The following is a 19,330-nucleotide window of genomic DNA, read 5'->3' as shown; positions in this document are numbered from 1 at the left end:
CCATGTTTTGGGATGAGTTTCGGTTATGGAGCCATGTTTTGGGATGAGTTTCGGTTATGGAGCCATGTTTTGGGATGAGTTTTGGTTATGATGTCATGTTGTGGGATGAGGTTCCGGTTGTTTTCTTACCTCCTGCTCTTTTTTCCACCACTATCTGTGCTCTGGTTTGAACCCGGAGAGGAGGGGTTGAGTAATGGAGAACTGGTCCTGGCTCCTGTACCCTCTGATGCAGCAGTGAGGGAACAGCTGGAACCGCTGCAGTTTCCTCTCTGAATGTGACCTAATTTCATCAGGAATGTTCTTAATTCCACACGTGACCCAGAAACACTTCAACCCTCCAACACGTGTGTGTGTGAGTGTGTGTGTGTGTTTGTGTGTGTGTAAGTGTGTGTGTGTGTGTGAGTGTGTGTGTGTGTGTGTGTAGGTGTGTGTGTGTAAGTGTGTGTGTGTAAGTGTGTGTGTGTGTGTGTATGAAGCAGCATGTTTACTGAAACACTCTCAGACTCTCCGAGGGTTCTGGAATGAAACTCCGTCCTCTTGGTTTATTTCTTCCAACACACACATCATTTCCCATAATGCACTTTTATCCTTTCTGTTCAGTCCCACAGTTCCTCTAGTTTAGTGTGAGAGCATCTACCAATCAGATCTTCATCCATCCACTCATCCATCCATCCATCACTATCCATCCATCCATCCACCTTAAATCATCCACTCATCCACTTTAAATCATCCATCCATCCACCTTAAATCATCCCTCCACTCATACACCTGAAATTATCCATCCACTCATCCATCCACCTTAAATCATTCATCGATCAATCCACCTTAAATCATCCATCCACCTTAAATCATCCATCGATCCATCCACCTTAAATCATCCATCCATCCATCCATCCATCCACCTTAAATCATCCATCCACCTTAAATCATCCATCCATCCATCCACCTTAAATCATCCATCCAGCCATCCATTCATCCACCTTAAATCATCCATCCATCCCCCTTAAATCATCCATCCATCCCCCTTAAATCATCCATCCATCCATCCAACCATCTTAAATCATCCATCCATCCACCTTAAATCCATCCATCCACCTTAAATCATCCATCCATCCACTCATACACCTGATATTATCCATCCACTCATCCATCCACCTTAAATCATCCATCCATCCATCCATCCACCTTAAATCATCCATCCATCCATCAACTCATACACCTGATATTATCCATCCACTCATCCATCCACCTTAAATCATCCATCCACCTTAAATCATCCATTCATTAATCCATCCCCCTTAAATCATCCATCCATCCATCCATCTTAAATCATCCATCCATCCATCTTAAATCATCCATCCATCCATCTTAAATCATCCATCCATCCACCTTAAATCACCCACTCATCCATCCATCCACCTTAAATTATCCATCCATCCACCTTAAATCACCCACTCATCCACCTTAAATCACCCACTCATCCATCCATCCATCCACCTTAAATCATCCATCCATCCATCCATCTTAAATCATCCATCCATCCACCTTAAATCACCCACTCATCCATCCATCCATCCACCTTAAATTATCCATCCATCCATCCATCCATCCACCTTAAATCATCCACTCATCCATCCATCCACCTTAAATTATCCATCCATCCATCCACCTTAAATCATCCATCCATCAATGCATCCACCTTAAATCATCCACTCAACAATCCATCCATCCACCTTAAATCCATCCATCCATCCACCTTAAATCATCCATCCATCAATGCATCCACCTTAAATCATCCACTCAACAATCCATCCATCCACCTTAAATCATCCACTCAACAATCCATCCATCCACCTTAAATCCATCCATCAATGCATCCACCTTAAATCATCCACTCATCCATCCATCTTAAATCATCCACTCATCCATCCATCCACTTTTCTCTCTCTGTCCTGTTACATGTGTGTGTGTGTGTGTGTGTGTGTGAGTGTGTGTGTGTGTGTGTGAGTGTGTGTGTTTGCGTGTGTGTGTTTGCGTCCCTTCACATTTTTGACCATCTACGGCCTGGAAACCCCCATGCTGCTACACACACACACACACACACACACACACACTTGAGGTTTTTAGCTGAGGGTATTGTGAGTGTGTGTGTGTGTGTGTGTGTGTGTGTGTGTGTGTGTGTGTGTGTTTTGGCTCAGGAATGCTCGCCCACTCGTCTGCTCACATCAAAGTCTGTGGTTAACACACTGTACACCCTCTTCATTCCACCACCACACAGCGTTTCCTCCGAGTCTGATATCAAACCCAATTATTTACCCTCTACTACATCTACCATCACTTACCCCCCCCCCAAATACCCCCATACCTTACACCCCAAACCCTCTCCCCAAAATCCAGAACCCTCTCCTGATACCCCAATTATTTACCCTCTACTACATCTACCATCACTTACCCCCCCCCAAATACCCCCATACCTTACACCCCAAACCCTCTCCCCAAAATCCAGAACCCTCTCCTGATACCCCAATTATTTACCCTCTACTACATCTACCATCACTTACCCCCCCCAAATACCCCCATACCTTACACCCCAAACCCTTTACCCAAAATCCAGAACCCTCTCCTGATACCCCAATTATTTACCCTCTACTACATCTACCATCACTTACCCCCCCCAAATACCCCCATACCTTACACCCCAAACCCTCTCCCCAAAATCCAGAACCCTCTCCTGATACCCCAATTATTTACCCTCTACTACATCTACCATCACTTACCCCCCCCCCAAATACCCCCATACCTTACACCCCAAACCCTCTCCCCAAAATCCAGAACCCTCTCCTGATACCCCAATTATTTACCCACTACTACATCTACCATCACTTACCCCCCCAATACCCCCACACCTTACACCCCAAACCCTTTCCCCAAAATCCAGAACCCTCTCCTGATACCCCAAATTATTTACCCACTACTACATCTACCATCACTTACCCCCCCAATACCCCCCATACCTTACACCCCAAACCCTTTCCCCAAAATCCAGAACCCTCTCCTGATACCCCAATTATTTACCCATTACTACATCTACCACCACTTACCCCTAATACCCCCCACACCTTACACCCCAAACCCTCTCCCCAAAATCCAGAACCCTCTCCTGATACCCCAATTATTTACCCATTACTACATCTACCACCACTTACCCCTAATACCCCCCACACCTTACACCCCAAACCCTTTCCCCAAAATCCAGAACCCTCTCCTGATACCCCAAATTATTTACCCACTACTACATCTACCATCACTTACCCCCCCAATACCCCCCACACCTTACACCCCAAACCCTCTCCCCAAAATCCAGAACCCTCTCCTGATACCCCAAATTATTTACCCACTACTACATCTACCATCACTTACCCCCCCCAATACCCCCCACACCTTACACCCCAAACCCTCTCCCCAAAATCCAGAACCCTCTCCTGATACCCCAAATTATTTACCCACTACTACATCTACCATCACTTACCCCCCCAATACCCCCCACACCTTACACCCCAAACCCTTTATCCAAAATCCAGAACCCTCTCCTGATACCCCAATTATTTACCCTCTACTACATCTACCATCACTTACCCCCCCCAATACCCCCCACACCTTACACCCCAAACCCTCTCCCCAAAATCCAGAACCCTCTCCTGATACCCCAAATTATTTACCCACTACTACATCTACCATCACTTACCCCCCCAATACCCCCCACACCTTACACCCCAAACCCTTTATCCAAAATCCAGAACCCTCTCCTGATACCCCAATTATTTACCCACTACTACATCTACCATCACTTACCCCCCCCCCAATACCCCCCACACCTTACACCCCAAACCCTCTCCCCAAAATCCAGAACCCTCTCCTGATACCCCAAATTATTTACCCACTACTACATCCACCATCACTTACCCCCCAATACCCCCCACACCTTACACCCCAAACCCTCTCCCCAAAATCCAGAACCCTCTCCTGATACCCCAATTATTTACCCTCTACTACATCTACCATCACTTACCCCCCCCCCAAATACCCCCATACCTTACACCCCAAACCCTCTCCCCAAAATCCAGAACCCTCTACTGATACCCCAATTATTTACCCTCTACTACATCCACCATCACTTACCCCACAAATACCCCCATACCTTACACCCCAAACCCTCTCCCCAAAATCCAGAACCCTCTCCTGATACCCCAATTATTTACCCTCTACTACATCTACCATCACTTACCCCCCAATACCCCCATACCTTACACCCCAAACCCTTTCCCCAAAATCCAGAACCCTCTCCTGATACCCCAATTATTTACCCTCTACTACATCCACCATCACTTACCCCCCAAATACCCCCATACCTTACACCCCAAACCCTCTCCCCAAAATCCAGAACCCTCTCCTGATACCCCAATTATTTACCCTCTACTACATCTACCATCACTTACCCCCCAATACCCCCCACACCTTACACCCCAAACCCTTTCCCCAAAATCCAGAACCCTCTCCTGATACCCCAATTATTTACCCTCTACTACATCCACCATCACTTACCCCCCCAATACCCCCCACACCTTACACCCCAAACCCTCTCCCCAAAATCCAGAACCCTCTCCTGATACCCCAAATTATTTACCCACTACTACATCTACCATCACTTACCCCCCCAATACCCCCCACACCTTACACCCCAAACCCTTTCCCCAAAATCCAGAACCCTCTCCTGATACCCGAAATTATTTACCCACTACTACATCTACCATCACTTACCCCCCCAATACCCCCCATACCTTACACCCCAAACCCTTTCCCCAAAATCCAGAACCCTCTCCTGATACCCCAAATTATTTACCCACTACTACATCTACCATCACTTACCCCTAATACCCCCCACACCTTACACCCCAAACCCTTTCCCCAAAATCCAGAACCCTCTCCTGATACCCCAAATTATTTACCCACTACTACATCTACCACCACTTACCCCTAATACCCCCCACACCTTACACCCCAAACCGTTTCCCCAAAATCCAGAACCCTCTCCTGATACCCCAATTATTTACCCATTACTACATCTACCACCACTTACCCCTAATACCCCCCACACCTTACACCCCAAACCCTTTCCCCAAAATCCAGAACCCTCTCCTGATACCCCAATTATTTACCCTCTACTACATCTACCACCACTTACCCCCCCAATACCCCCCACACCTTACACCCCAAACCCTTTCCCCAAAATCCAGAACCCTCTCCTGATACCCCAATTATTTACCCTCTACTACATCCACCATCACTTACCCCCCCAATACCCCCCACACCTTACACCCCAAACCCTCTCCCCAAAATCCAGAACCCTCTCCTGATACCCCAATTATTTACCCTCTACTACATCCACCATCACTTACCCCCCCAATACCCCCCACACCTTACACCCCAAACCCTCTCCCCAAAATCCAGAACCCTCTTCTGATACCCCAATTATTTACCCTCTACTACATCTACCACCACTTACCCCTAATACCCCCATACCTTACACCCCAAACCCTCTCCCCAAAATCCAGAACCCTCTTCTGATACCCCAATTATTTACCCTCTACTACATCTACCATCACTTACCCCCCCAATACCCGTCACACCTTACACCCCAAACCCTCTCCCCAAAATCCAGAACCCTCTCCTGATACCCCAATTATTTACCCACTACTACATCTACCACCACTTACCCCTAATACCCCCATACCTTACACCCCAAACCCTTTCCCCAAAATCCAGAACCCTCTCCTGATACCCCAATTATTTACCCTCTACTACATCTACCACCACTTACCCCCCAATACCCCCCCCACCTTACACCCCAAACCCTTTCCCCAAAATCCAGAACCCTCTCTTGATACCCCAATTATTTACTCACTACTACATCTACCACCACTTACATCCCCCCCAAATACACCCCCCATACCTTACACCCCAAACCCTTTCCCCAAAATCCAGAACCCTCTCCTGATACCCCAATTATTTACCCTCTACTACATCTACCACCACTTACATCCCCCCCAAAAACCCCGCCCATACCTTACACCCCAAACCCTTTCCCCAAAATCCAGAACCCTCTCCTGATACCCCAATTCTTCATTCTCTGAAGTCTACTTAAGACTCTGTGGCCCTGTGACTCCGTCTGAACCCCAACAAGAAAAGTTGGGACACCCCTGATCTACACCCTAAACCCTAAACCCTTTCCCCAGCAGCTCATTGTACCCACTGTAGCGACGCTTAATTCTTACATTTAAAAATGTGTGTCTCAGTGGTGACCCGAGTTTACTGACGATGGTTTTTCCGAAGCGGTCCACACAGAGAAGAGGGTCAGTTCATAATGCAGTGCTGTCTGAGAAACTGAAGATCAAAGGCATTTTATATCTCCTTACAGCCTTCTAGGACTCAAAGGTGGCTCTCTGGATTCTCTGAACCTTTCGACATTATTATGGACTGTAGATGGTGATGGTAGCTCAGTGGTCAGGGGTGCTGGACCAGTCTTCTGAAGGGTGCTGGCTCCACCGCAGCCAGGTTGACACTGTTGGGTCCTTGAGCAAGACCTAGAACCCTTAGGAACTGAAAGGTCAGACTAACCCTGAACACCAATATGGAGCCCTCACTCTGGCACTGATGCTGGATGAGGGCCAGACTCACAGTAGGCATTCTAGTTCGTCCCAAAGGTGTTCGATGGAGTCAAGGTCAGGGCTCTGTGCAGGCCAGTCAAGTTCTTCCACATCAAACTGACCCAACCTTGCCTGTTAGGACTTTACTTTGTGGCGGAAAAGGGCCTTCCCTAAACTGTTCCCAAATCAGCTAAAACTAGCACTCTTACGAAGGCGTGATGCTCGTACCTTTATGTTTACGTTGTTTGTTTGTTGAGCGAGTGCGACGCCGAATCGTTTACAGATGTTGGAGACTCGTCTTCCCTCAAGACCTTATTCACCTCTCACACAAACACACACTTCCACTTTGACCACGGTCAGGGATCCGGTGCATCAAAACAGCGTGTTGACTCGCCGGCGTTCAAAATAGGAATGTCAGCATGATTTATGCCATGGCAACGACCCCGTCATTTCTTCTTTGGAAAAACACCACGCCATAACTAATGTAGAGCATTCCTGGTAGGAGAAGAACCTCATACGCCTTCTTCATTCACACGTACCACCAGATCTACATCTAATAGATCCCTCACCCTCACATGCACCATCAGATCCACATCTAATAGATCCCTCACCCTCACACGCACCATCAGATCTACATCTAATAGATCCCTCTCCCTCACATGCACCATCAGATGCACATCTAATAGATCCCTCACCCTCACACGCACCATCAGATCTACATCTAATAGATCCCACACCCTCACACGACCCATCAGATCCACATCTAACAGATCCCTCACCCTCACCATCAGATCCACATCTAAAAGATCCTTCAGCCTCAGATGCACCATCAGATCCACATCTCATAGATCCCTCACCCTCACACGCACCATCAGATCCACATCTAATAGATCCCTCACCCTGACAAGCACCATCAGGTCCACATCTAATAGATCCCTCACCCTCACAAGCACCATCAGATCCACATCTAATAGATCCCTCACCCTGACAAGCACCATCAGATCCACATCTAATAGATCCCTCACCCTCACACGCACCATCAGATCCACATCTAATAGATGCCTCACACACACCATCAGATCCACATCTAATAGATCCCTCTCCCTCACACGCACCATCAGATCCACATCTAATAGATCCCTCACACACACCATCAGATCCACATCTAATAGATCCCTCACCCTCACACACACCAGAGCTACAGTAGAGCGTTTCCTGCACATTATTTGGGGGTGGTTTTAAAGTTTTGCCTCATCACACTAACAGAGTTGAGTTGAGGATAAGGAGAAGGATCTAAACGAGGTTCTAATCTCCTGCTGGCCTGATTTAGTGGAGTTTTGCCAACTCAGTTCAGCGGTCAGATCAGATTCCATCAGACCACAAATGGTGCAGGAGCGCCACCTAGAGTCTCCAGAAATTTACAAGCAACGTGTTTAAGTTCAGCTGGTTTATTTATTTATTAGGATTGTAACGTCATGTTTTACACTTTGGTTCCATTCATGACAGGACGGTAGTTACTCATTACACAAGATTCATCAGTTCATCTCACTTACACGTCTTTGGACTGTGGGAAGAAACCGGAGCTCCTGGAGGAAACCCACACAGACACGGGGAGAACATGCAAACTCCACACAGAAAGGACCCGGACCGCCCCACCTGGGGATCGAACCCAGGACCTTCCTGCTGTAAGGTGACAGTGCTACCCACCGAGCCGCTCCACCATCATGTGACTAATCTTTATACCCATCGGTGATGCATCCTTGGCTCCCAAAAACTGGTTCTCTAAAAAGCACTAAGGTTCCAAGAAGCCCGAGTTCTTTTGGTCATAGTGCTGGTTTCCTTTAGCTGCGCTGGTTCTCCTCATCTCAGAGGCATGCGGAAGGTGGATTGGATGCTCTAAAGATGTGTGTGAGACCCGCACCTTGTTCGACGTTCAGATCTCGATCGATGTGAAGAAAACGCTCGGATCACCACATACAGTGGTGTTCAAAAAAATAGCAGTCCAACACCATAAACCTGATAAATCACTGTTTTTAGTAGAAGTGATATTTCTACATAGCAAATAATTTACTAAAGTGTAGTAGAGTAACGAAAACAAAACAAACCCAACAGTTAGGACGTGCATGCTGCTCATTCTGAGTAATCGAAGCATTGATTGAAAGGGGCTTGTTCAAATAATAGCAGTGAGGAGTTCAGATGGTGAAATCATTCATTCTGCAGAAGAACGGGTGTCAATTTTGGCCCTTATTTAATTTAGGAGGGGGGCAAATGTTGCACAGGTTGGTTATAGCACATTTCCTTCTGAAATACTGGGTAAAATGGGTTGTTCCAGACATTGTTCTGATGAACAGCGTACTTTGATTAAAAAGTTGATTGTAGAGAGAAAAACATACAGAGAAGTGCAGCAGATAATCGGCTGTTCAGCTAAAATGATCTCAAATAGCTTGAAGTGACAACCAACACCTGAAAGACGCAGAAGGAAGCGTGGAACTGCTTTTCAAATGGATCGAAGAATAGCCAAAATGGCAAATACTCAGCCAATGATCACGTCCAGAAAGATCAAGGAACATCTGAAGTTACCAGTGAGTACAGAAGATGATTAAATGAAGCCGATTTACCAGCAAGAACTCCTTGTAAAGTCCCGTTGTTAAGAAACAGACGTCCTGAATGGGTTCAAATTTCCCAAGGAACACATTGACTGGTCCAAAGAGAAATGGCTCAACATTTTGTGGACTGATGAAAGCAAAATTGTTCTTTTTGGGTCTAGTGGCCGTAGACAGTATGTCAGACGACCCTCGAGCACTGAATTCAAGCCACAGTTCACTGTGAAGACAGTAAAGCACGGTGGTACAAAATGATGATATGAGGATGTTTTTTATACCGTGGTGTTACACCTATTTATCACATACGAGGGATCATGGATCAGTTTAAATATATCAGAATACTTGAGGAGATCATGTTGCCCTATTTTGAAGAAGAAATGATCTTAAAATGGGTGTTTCAACATGATAATGACCCAAAACATCTTGGTTACAGACAAACAAGATTGAGGTAATAGAGTGACCAGCACAATCCCCTGACCTCAATCTCAGAGAGAACTTGTGTTCTGACGTCTGAAACACGTTTTTATGAGGCAAAACCCAAAAATGCAGAAGAACTGTGGAATGTCGTGTAATCATCCTGGACTGGAATACCTGTTCAGAGGTGCCAGAAGTTGGTCGACTCCATGCAACACAGATCTCAGAAACAATCGTTCTGCCACTAAATATTAGTTCAGTAATTTAAAGTAAAGTAAAACCTCAAACATTTTTTCATGTTATAGATACATTTTTTGAGTTTTTAAAGAAAAATGCTGCACTGCTATTATTTTGAACAGCCTAATATTCATTTTTCTTAACTTTCTGTAAAGGATGAACACAAACTGACTAAATGTTGTTCATGTTTTGATTTAGAATTGAAAGTGGAGTAATTTCAGTGCATTTGCATTTATGGAAATAAAAGTTATTATAATGATTTTGTGCTTTATTCACTTTTTTAAAATCACTGCTATTTTTTTGAACACCACTGTAAATCCGTCAGCAGGTGTGTTTGTGATAAACGAGGACACAAAACGACTTGTTTTTAATTAGAAGATTTTAATAATGAGTTAATATTGGTCAGAGAGAGAGAGAGAGAGAGAGAGAGATTTACACAGAGCTCGAGGTTCGAACCCCAGAAAAAAAAAAAAAAATCAGGCAAAAGAACATCGATCCTTCAATCAACCGCTTCACATTATCACATCACAAGCACTCACTCTGCTGTTATTTACATAGTGCAAAATACACACCGCCAGCACGCCGCCGCTAACACCCATCCGGGCGTGCGCCGATCATCACGATACGTCACCATAATCAACACGACCTCAGATCTGCATAATAATAATAATTATAATAATAATAATAGTCATAATAGTCACATGACTTCTGTCCAGGGTCGTCTAACGGGACGTTTCCCAGAATCCTGTTCACCTGGTGTTTGATATTCTTCATATCGTGAAATATTCCGGAACAATCGGCGCACGCCTGGCGCCTCGGAGGCCTTCCCGAAAAAAAACTAATAACTGCACGGTTCCTTCATCTGGTTCGGATATAAAAACCCGAGCGGACGACCAGGAGCTGCTCACGCCGTCGGCTATCAAACGCTAATCTGTAATTCTTCCCGAATCGCATTTATCGTATCGCTACGATAGAAGCTAATCCGACAAACAGAACGGCGTGCTAAACGAGCTCTACAAATTCTTTAGTGTTCCTGATACATCAGCGACGAACACGACGCAGGTTCGTCTGTTACAAGGCGCCACACAAACACTTGGTTAGCGCTGTTCTGTTTTGGCGAGTCACCGAGTTTCTCAGCCCCCGGCGCTACAATGCTAACACTGGAGCAATACTACTAACCAGGAATATCCTATACAAAGCTACCGCGCGCATTAGCATCAGTTATTAACATTTAACACACGACGATTTGTGCTAAAGCGTGGAACCATGAGCAGACTGGTACACCTACAGTCGCTTATCTGTGGCGCGTTTAATCTCTGAACCTGCCCCCTACTCAACCCCGTCCTCCTAACCTGTTCTAGCGGCTCCACCCTTTAGCCGTCCGCTTATACGTGTGCCCGACAGGTTGCTACCGAATTAGCGTTCTTTTTCTCTCCCAGTTTATCGTGGTCAGTTTGTCTCCCTCTGCTGGTGGATCCCTGATTGCAGGTGAGGTGGGTATATCGCTGCTCACGCCTCCTCCGACCCGCGCGCAACCCTCTGCACAGGCGCCTCTATGTGCTAATCAGGGTCCTTACACAGCGCCCACATGGTCCGGTCATCCCGCCCTTTTAGCAGAGACGGCCCGCTAGATGGCGCCCAGCCGACCGGTGAGTTTCGAACCGAGGAGTTCAGAATCTCGGCGCTGGTGTGCTAGCGGAATATCCCGCCGCGCCACCTGTCATCTACCTAAAAGGATACGGTGAGCAGCATTTACGACTCGTTAATATCAGGCACTAGCTATTACGCGACGATCCAGCGTTTCTCAGGTTAAACCGGATCAGCGTTCGATAACTGAAGGTGAAATCAGTTCCTGGTCGTGAAATCACGATTTTTAAACCCTGTAGAATTAAATTGAAACTAAATTGCGTTACTGACCCAGAGCCGCTATAACACTTATGAAGAAGAGAATCCGGAAGAACAACGACAACAGAAACAGCCCAAACGTTACTAAACCCGCTAAAGCTAATGGGTTACCTAAACCCGCCTGTACACACGTGTAATAATCAGACCAGGGATGTGCCGATAATCAGTGAGCGAACACCGTACGATGTGAGAATATCATGGACGCGTCATCGGGAGGAGGTCGGCTAGGTAGTTCTTACTTTGGATGAACTTGAGGAAGCACGTGTTGTACGGACCTTAAGAAATTCCTCATCGTTCTCAAGAACTGAAGCTCACGAGCGTGAAAATCAGGCCAGAATTATAAAGTAGGTGGGCGTCGGACCGTGAGCTTGCTGGACTTGCTGGGGTTCATCTACCGTGGATTCAGAAAGTATTCAGACCCAGACCCTTCGGTTCCCTACAGTGAAACGTGGTGGTGGCAGCATCACCCTATGGGGCTGCTTCTCAGATTCAAGGATGAGCAGACCAATCAGAATTAAGAGATGCACATATGCAGCTAAAATCTCAGACTGGAGGTGACGGTTCACCTTCCAACAGCCAAACAAAAGCGCAGGGGCCCCCGAACAAGTCTCCGAGGGACCCGAAGTGACCCCAGAGGAAGCCCAGACTCACAACTCATCGAACATCTGTGGAGAGACCTGAAGATAGATAGCAGGTCACAGATGCTCATAAATCTGATCTGATTAAGCTGGAGAGGATCTGACATGAATAAAGGGATAAAGCGCCTCAATCCAGATGCGTGTAGAGACGAAGGGGGCGTCTGCGAGGTGTTGAACGGGGGGGGTCTGAATACTTTTCTGCATACAGGCCACTTTATTAGGAACACCAGACTAATACTAGGTAGGATCCCATTCGTACTCAGACCAGGATTCTACAAATAAAACACAGATGATCGTTTTAAAAACTAAAAATATTATTAAAACTATTTTGTTTAAAACAAGGGCGCTAATTTATCCCAGGGCGTCGCTCACCCGTGCTGACGAGATGATGTGAGCCTCCTTAAAAAGGTGAGGTTTAAACCCAGGTACCCGGGGGCCCATGTTACTGTGCGACACCTACTCTACCAACTGCCCAAACTTCATAAAAATAAAGGAGTTGATTTATTTTGGCTTTAAATGTGATAAGAATCGTCTTCGGTACAGAGAACTACGTACTCCGACGTCACTGGTCCAGAAAGATCCTACGTCTTCTCTTTAGTGGAGTTTAAGCGGCCCCACAAGAGGGCGCTCTCGCTCCGAAGTCCGATTTTAGTCCGTAGCCTTGCAAATTTAAAATAAAACCCTGTTGTTGTAAGAAGATCGGATTCTGATCTGATTAAATTCAGATTTAAAACCGTATTCATGTCCCGTTTGACGATAAGCTAATTAACAGACTAGCTGTAATTTCCGAGCTAAACACGATAAACACGTGACGCCGCTTTCGAACGTCGGTGGATCTGATATATCGGCACATGCCTGCGCACAGACGAGCGAGGACACGCGGCATTCGAACCCACGCCGGGAGAATCTCGGTTATTCTTCAGCACACGAGTACGATAAATAGGACACGGCGGATTATTACAAACAAACTTTACACGTTATTTACAAACACAAAGATTCGTTTTTTATTTCGTTGTTCGGATGAGCGGCGCCGGACGCTCTCGGAACGCGAGGTGATCAACACGACACACGACAGTCAGAATCAATTCAGTTTATATTAAAGCAGGAGATAAAAACGTTAGCGTTAGCATTATTATTATTAAAGCCCGACGTTCGTCTGTCGCTCTGTACGGCGACGCTGATAATTCACGAACGACGGAAGCTACCGGATTAGCAGCGTACAAACCGCACGTCTGGCAGTAGAATGGACGGTACTGAGGGAGGTGGGAACATCCGGGAGCGACAACGGCTCAGCGCTGAGTACCGAAGCACCTAGCAATGCAGCGGGTCCAGGTTAGGAGTTTGGGCGTCCACATAGTTTTTGGTCATGTGGTATAAGGAGCAGTGTGATCAGATTCAGCTGGTTTTTCCAATCGTCTGACCCCTGTTTAGGGTCACAGTGGGAGCCACCTGATCTAGAGAGAAATTAGAGCAGCCAATCCACCTACTGCATGTTCTGCTGGTGGAAAGAAGCCGAGTTCTCAAAGGAAAGCTGTGGCTCCTGGACACGGGAACTTCAAGGCAGGAACCGAACCCGGATTTCCAGGAGCCACGTTGTTGTGATGCTAAACCGGTAGCTCACCAGTCTCGTGCTAAAGTTTGCACACCCCTTGAGGTCGTCGGCAACAAAGATCAAAAGAACAAACGTCCCAGCGTCCAAGGAGAAGTCCAGACTTCTCATCATCAACTCATCAAACATCTACGGAGAGACCTGAAGACGCAGGTCACAGAAGCTCACCGATCCGATCTGATTAAGCTGGTTAGGATCTGACATGAATAAAGGGATAAAGCGCCTCAATCCAGGTCTCATGTGAAAGTCTGCACACCCCTTGAGGTCACCAGCGTCCCTCATAAGCGGCGTTTTTTGGTTCTGTTCCCTGTAGCGGACGTGCCGGGGGGCGCAAACTTTTGCACCAGTGTTGGGGTCGACTACATGTAGCGTAAGAGGAACATCCCCATCCTGTACGTCTCGTTTTTAGCCGAACTCTTCCTTCAACCCCTTCAGACTCTTCGGTTGATGTAGAGCCGACAGAGAGCCTCGTGCAAAAGTTTGCACACCCCTTGAGGTCGTCGGCTACGAAGAACAAAGGTCACAGACGCTCGCCAATTCGATGGGATTAGTTTGAGAGGATTTAGCATGAAAAATGGGATAAAGCGCCTCAATCCAGGTATCGTAGAGATTGACGGCTACAGAGAACAAAGTCCCGGCGTCCCTGATTGAGGCCGTTTTTTGGTTCCGTTCCCTGTAGCGGGCGTGGCGGAGGGACGAAAAACTTCCGCACATGACCGTAAGCCTCCGTCTTAGCCTTTGGTTGGCTGTCGGAGAGCGCCGCTGGCCAATCAGAGTCGAGCCGACTGTCACGCCGGGTCTGAAGGGGTTCCGTTGGTGCCGTAGTTCTGTCATGAACATCAGGGAACAAATAAACGACTGAACGATTTGCTACCTAATGCGGGAGGTGTACAGAAGCACCCGGTGAGAAAGTTTGCACACCCCTTGAGGTCGTCGCCTATAAAGAACAAAGTCCCGGCGTCCCTGATCGAGGCCGTTCTTTGCTTCTCATTTTCGGCTGAACCCCTTCAGACCCGTCGGTTGCCGTAGAGCCTATCGATTGGCTGTCAGAGAGCGCAGTTAGTCCAATCAGAGTCGGGCCGAGCTTCACGCGTCAAAACGAAACACAACTAACTAAACTAAATTCATTAATGAAACTGGTGGTGATCTGGTCCCACTGTGGTTTACAAGGGGGCGCTCACATACAGAATGATTTAATTAGTATTATTTTCTCACTCTCGCTTTCCATTAAATTGACCGGGGGTGCACAAACTTTTGCACAAACCTGTATGTAGACAGTGGGGGGTGGAGGGGGGGGGGGGGGGGGGTCGGCAGCTCAAAGCGCGAGCCGTGGTCTTCATCGTGATCGTAGGAGTGTGTGTGTGTGTGTGTGAAAGCACCGTGTGTGTGTGTGTGTGTGTGTGTGTGTTGGAACTTCCTGAGACAGTTGAAGACGTGGAGTGTGATGGGTGAACGAGTCTGACCGCTAGGTCTGGCCGAAAGTACGTGGACGCCTGATCGTGAGCCTGTCCCGACTCTAAAATGTGGTCATTACAGTTTCACAGCTACAGTCTGTGGGAATTTGTGCCCGTTGCCATGGCGTCACCGTGACAACGTATCGCTCTGGGTCCTGGCCTTCTCCTTAGTGGAGTTTAGGGGACCACAAGAGGGCGCTCTCGCTCTAACGTTATAGCGTGTGCCGGCGCTGTGGGAATTTGTGCACATCTGTGCCCGGGAGAGCGGTCGGCGAGGTCGGGAGGCCTGGCTCACAGTCGGTGTTCCAATTCATTCACATAAGAGCTCAAGAATTAGGAGTGGTGTCCACATACTTTTGGCCGTACAGTGTATTATGATGTCATAGTGAGTGTGAGTGTGTGTGTGTGTGTGTGCGCGCGCGCCTCATTCGGAGTCTTTCCGAGCCTCGTCGCCGTGCTTCTCCTCCACAGAGGACTCCAGCTCCTCCTCATCACTCGCTCCTCCCAGATCCTCCTCTTTCTCCTCCTCCTCCTCCTCCTCGTCCTCCTCCTGGTTCTTGGAGGAGAGCTGCAGGTTCTCCAGCGTGGTGCTGACCCACGTGTCGATCATGCTGCTCACGGCCGGCACCTCCGGCAGGATGGGCTCGTGGGCGTACTCCTCCTCCTCGTCCTCCTCGTCCTCCTCCTCGTCCTCCTCCTCCTCGTCCAGCATGCCCGGCACCAGGGTGTTGCTGCTGGCGCTGGTGATGGACGAGTACGAGTGGGACGGGCCCCGGCAGCTGCCGTCCAGGGACCCGGTCTCCGTGCTCTGCTGGGAGGCGCGCTCCAGCCCGTCCTCCGAGCGCCCTTCCTCCTTGGGGGGCGCGGGGCAGCCCCCCTCGGGGCCCGGGGTCCCCTCGGCGTCTTTGTGAGGAGCCGTTCTGGTGAAGTCGCTCTCCGGGGGTTCCGGGGCGTCCGAGTTCTCCACCATCGTCCTCCAGTTGGTCTCTGCACACGCACACACACACACACACACACACATCATTAGGACATAATACTGAGAATGCTCAGAAGGGGGCGCGGCGGTCCGTGTGTGTGTGTGTGTGTGTGTGTGTGTGTGAGACGTACCGTACTCCTTCTCGTTCACCTCGGAGATGGGTTCGGATATGACGCTGCAGAAGGAGATGGCCGAGGCGGCCGAGGGGTTGCGCGAGTGGCCCATGTGGTGCGAGACCTTCTTCACGTTCTTCAGAGCTTCCTCGGCCTGCTCCTGCTCCAGAGCGCAAACCATCTCCTTATACGCCCTGCGCGCCTCCTCCGTCAGGGACACCAGGCGGTTAAAGAGAGCCTACACACACACACACACACACAGGGGTCAGGAGGAGCGTCCGGCTCAGACCTGGTACCAAAGCGCTCCTTGCTGCCCATTAGAAACTTTTGGAAAGATTCAGGATTCTGGGCACTGTTGGACCCCTGAGCAAAGCCAGACTTTGGTACCTTTTTAACACAAAAAAATGCAAAAAGCATCCAGTAAGCGGCAGTTCTGCAGGCGGAAAGGCCTTGTTGACGACATAATTCAGAAGGAAAGTCCCAGACTGTCAGCAACCAAGCATGGCGAGCATGTCAGGTTCCGGAACCATCAGTCAGGAACAGGAACCTTGTGCTATAGTGAGCTGCTGGTCACCAAAACATGCCACAGGGGTCAGAATTTGGCATGAACAGCAAAAATCCATCAAGTTTCAGGTAATGCCCCTCCCCCCTTCCCCAGGCAAAGGTCGGTCCAATACGGTCCCAATACAATTTAGTCACAATACACAATTAGCTCATACAGCTGCTACTGTAAAGCATGGTGGTGGTAGTACTGGTGTGTGTGTGTGTGTGTGTGTGTGTACCTCGGCTCCGGAGTAGTTGAAGATCCCCACCACGCTGACGGGGACGAGCTTGTTGACGCAGCGGCCGAGAGCTTTACGTCCCAGAGCGAAAACGAAGGGAATCTCCTGCTCACGCGCCATGGCGATAACGTTGTACAGAGCTTCATCCAGACCGCCTGCGCGCGCGCACACACACACACACAGGGTTATACACACAATCATACACACTCATACGAACACACACACTGAGTTACACATAGGGCTGTCGCGCTAACCGCAATTTTGAAATATCGCGGTATAGACCAGCCAACCGCAGGGCATGCTGGACAACCGCAACACCGCGGTGTTCACGTTTTTTCTTTCTTTCTTCTCTTTTTTTTTTGTTTATATTGTTGCAGGTCCATCTTGTTTTATACGCCTACATTCGTGCGTAATAAATGTTAAATAAATTCATAATGAAAATGAGCTAGGAGCGACATTTTCCCGCAACCTGTTCTCATGCGTTGCTGCTGAGTTTCAGGCTTTGTGTTTTAAAATGTAAACAATCGCAACAGGAATTATAGGCAAGTTTATTAATGATCAAATTGGGTTCACACTCAATAAAATACTTGTAATTTGGACTATATTCAAACAGCCTTGGCGAACTAAAACACTTAATGACGGTTAATATGGCATTGCAGCCTGCAAATATTCTCTTTCTGGTCTTGCTGGAATGATTTAAATGTATTTTTTCGTTGAATAAAAATGTATTGAAACGAATAATAACTTGAAATGTAGTATATATTGTTATGTTAATTATACCTACTAAATAGATAGTTTGTCGCATTGTAAAGTTGCATGCAGGTACAGTACACGTGTATTAGTGTAACGAGCACCATCAGAGAGAGTTTTAGTACCGAGGGGAACATCGCTACCCCACTCAGATCCTCTCTAAACCACATCAGATGAACGTGTTGGTTCTTCTAGCGCGCATAATAACGCAGGTTTAAACTCTTACAGACTTTATTATATTTCTTTTTTACCATATTTTGATTAGATGTGTATTTACAATATTTAGCCTAAACACTTTTTTTTTTTCGTTTCACACTGTATATCTAGCCTAGGAGCTAAATTTAAACCTTTTTTTAATAGAGAAAAGACGCGCATCCCTGCTCTGTTCTGTATTTAACATTAAACACGCATTTCATTGGTCTTAAAGCCGTCTCATCTTTGTCATTATAAAGCAATAATATACCGAATCACAGCCTAACAATAAAGCTTGTTTATATAGCTCTAAAATGCAGATTAATTAAGTAATTTTCAAAAAAAAAAAAAAAATGGCGATATCACCGCATACCGCGATATTAAGACAGGCTGAATATCGCAAGGGGAAATTCTTTCACCGCGACAGCCCTAGTTACACACACATATACCAACACACACTCATATGAACTTGTATAGAGCTGGAATGACAATAAAGCCTCTTGACTTCTTGAACTTATACACTGCTGCCCCCCTGGTGGCTAAACATATAGCACATTCATATTTATAACGGCTCATGGATCTGACCTTTGGCCTGGATCTTCTCACAGTTGGGCGAGATGACGACACACTGGATCTTGTTGAGCTTCATGTGTTTGGTGACCTCTCTCAGACCCATGACCAGGCGCCGCTTCCCTTTAGCTTTGTTGGGCTCCTTCTGATAGACCCGCTCCTGGAAGCGGACCAGCTCCTGCAGCAGGAGGGTCACGCTCTCGTCGATCTCCTTATTCAGCACCTGGTTGCAGTACCTGCAGGAGGAGGAAGGTTTCATGGATCACACGTGCAGTACAGGTCAACCCAAGCATTAAATACAGGGTCAAAAGTATGTAGACACCGTAACTAAGTCTGTGTTCCAGCCACACCATTTGGGATGAGCTATATTAGAGCCATTCTGC

General features: G+C 47.4%; 1 protein-coding gene across 1 annotated transcript in view; it reads right to left on the bottom strand.

Moving 5' to 3' along the window:
- Nucleotides 1–10,319: 10,319 nt before the first annotated feature.
- Nucleotides 10,320–19,330, bottom strand: part of secisbp2l (SECIS binding protein 2-like) — a 15,921-nt gene continuing 6,910 nt past the window's right edge. The window contains exons 4-7 of the mRNA XM_063004687.1: nt 18,963–19,183; nt 17,436–17,590; nt 16,672–16,891; nt 10,320–16,551 (exon numbers count right to left, since the gene is read on the bottom strand). Of these exons, the coding sequence (XP_062860757.1) occupies nt 15,989–16,551; nt 16,672–16,891; nt 17,436–17,590; nt 18,963–19,183 (1,159 nt within the window). The 3' untranslated portion in view covers nt 10,320–15,988. The remainder of the gene's footprint in view (nt 16,552–16,671; nt 16,892–17,435; nt 17,591–18,962; nt 19,184–19,330) is intronic.

This window comes from Trichomycterus rosablanca, chromosome 11 (genome assembly GCF_030014385.1).
Source record: "Trichomycterus rosablanca isolate fTriRos1 chromosome 11, fTriRos1.hap1, whole genome shotgun sequence".
NCBI lineage: Eukaryota > Metazoa > Chordata > Actinopteri > Siluriformes > Trichomycteridae > Trichomycterus > Trichomycterus rosablanca.
The sequence above is the reverse complement of the archived record's forward strand: the minus strand, read 5'-3'. Positions and strand labels throughout refer to the sequence as shown.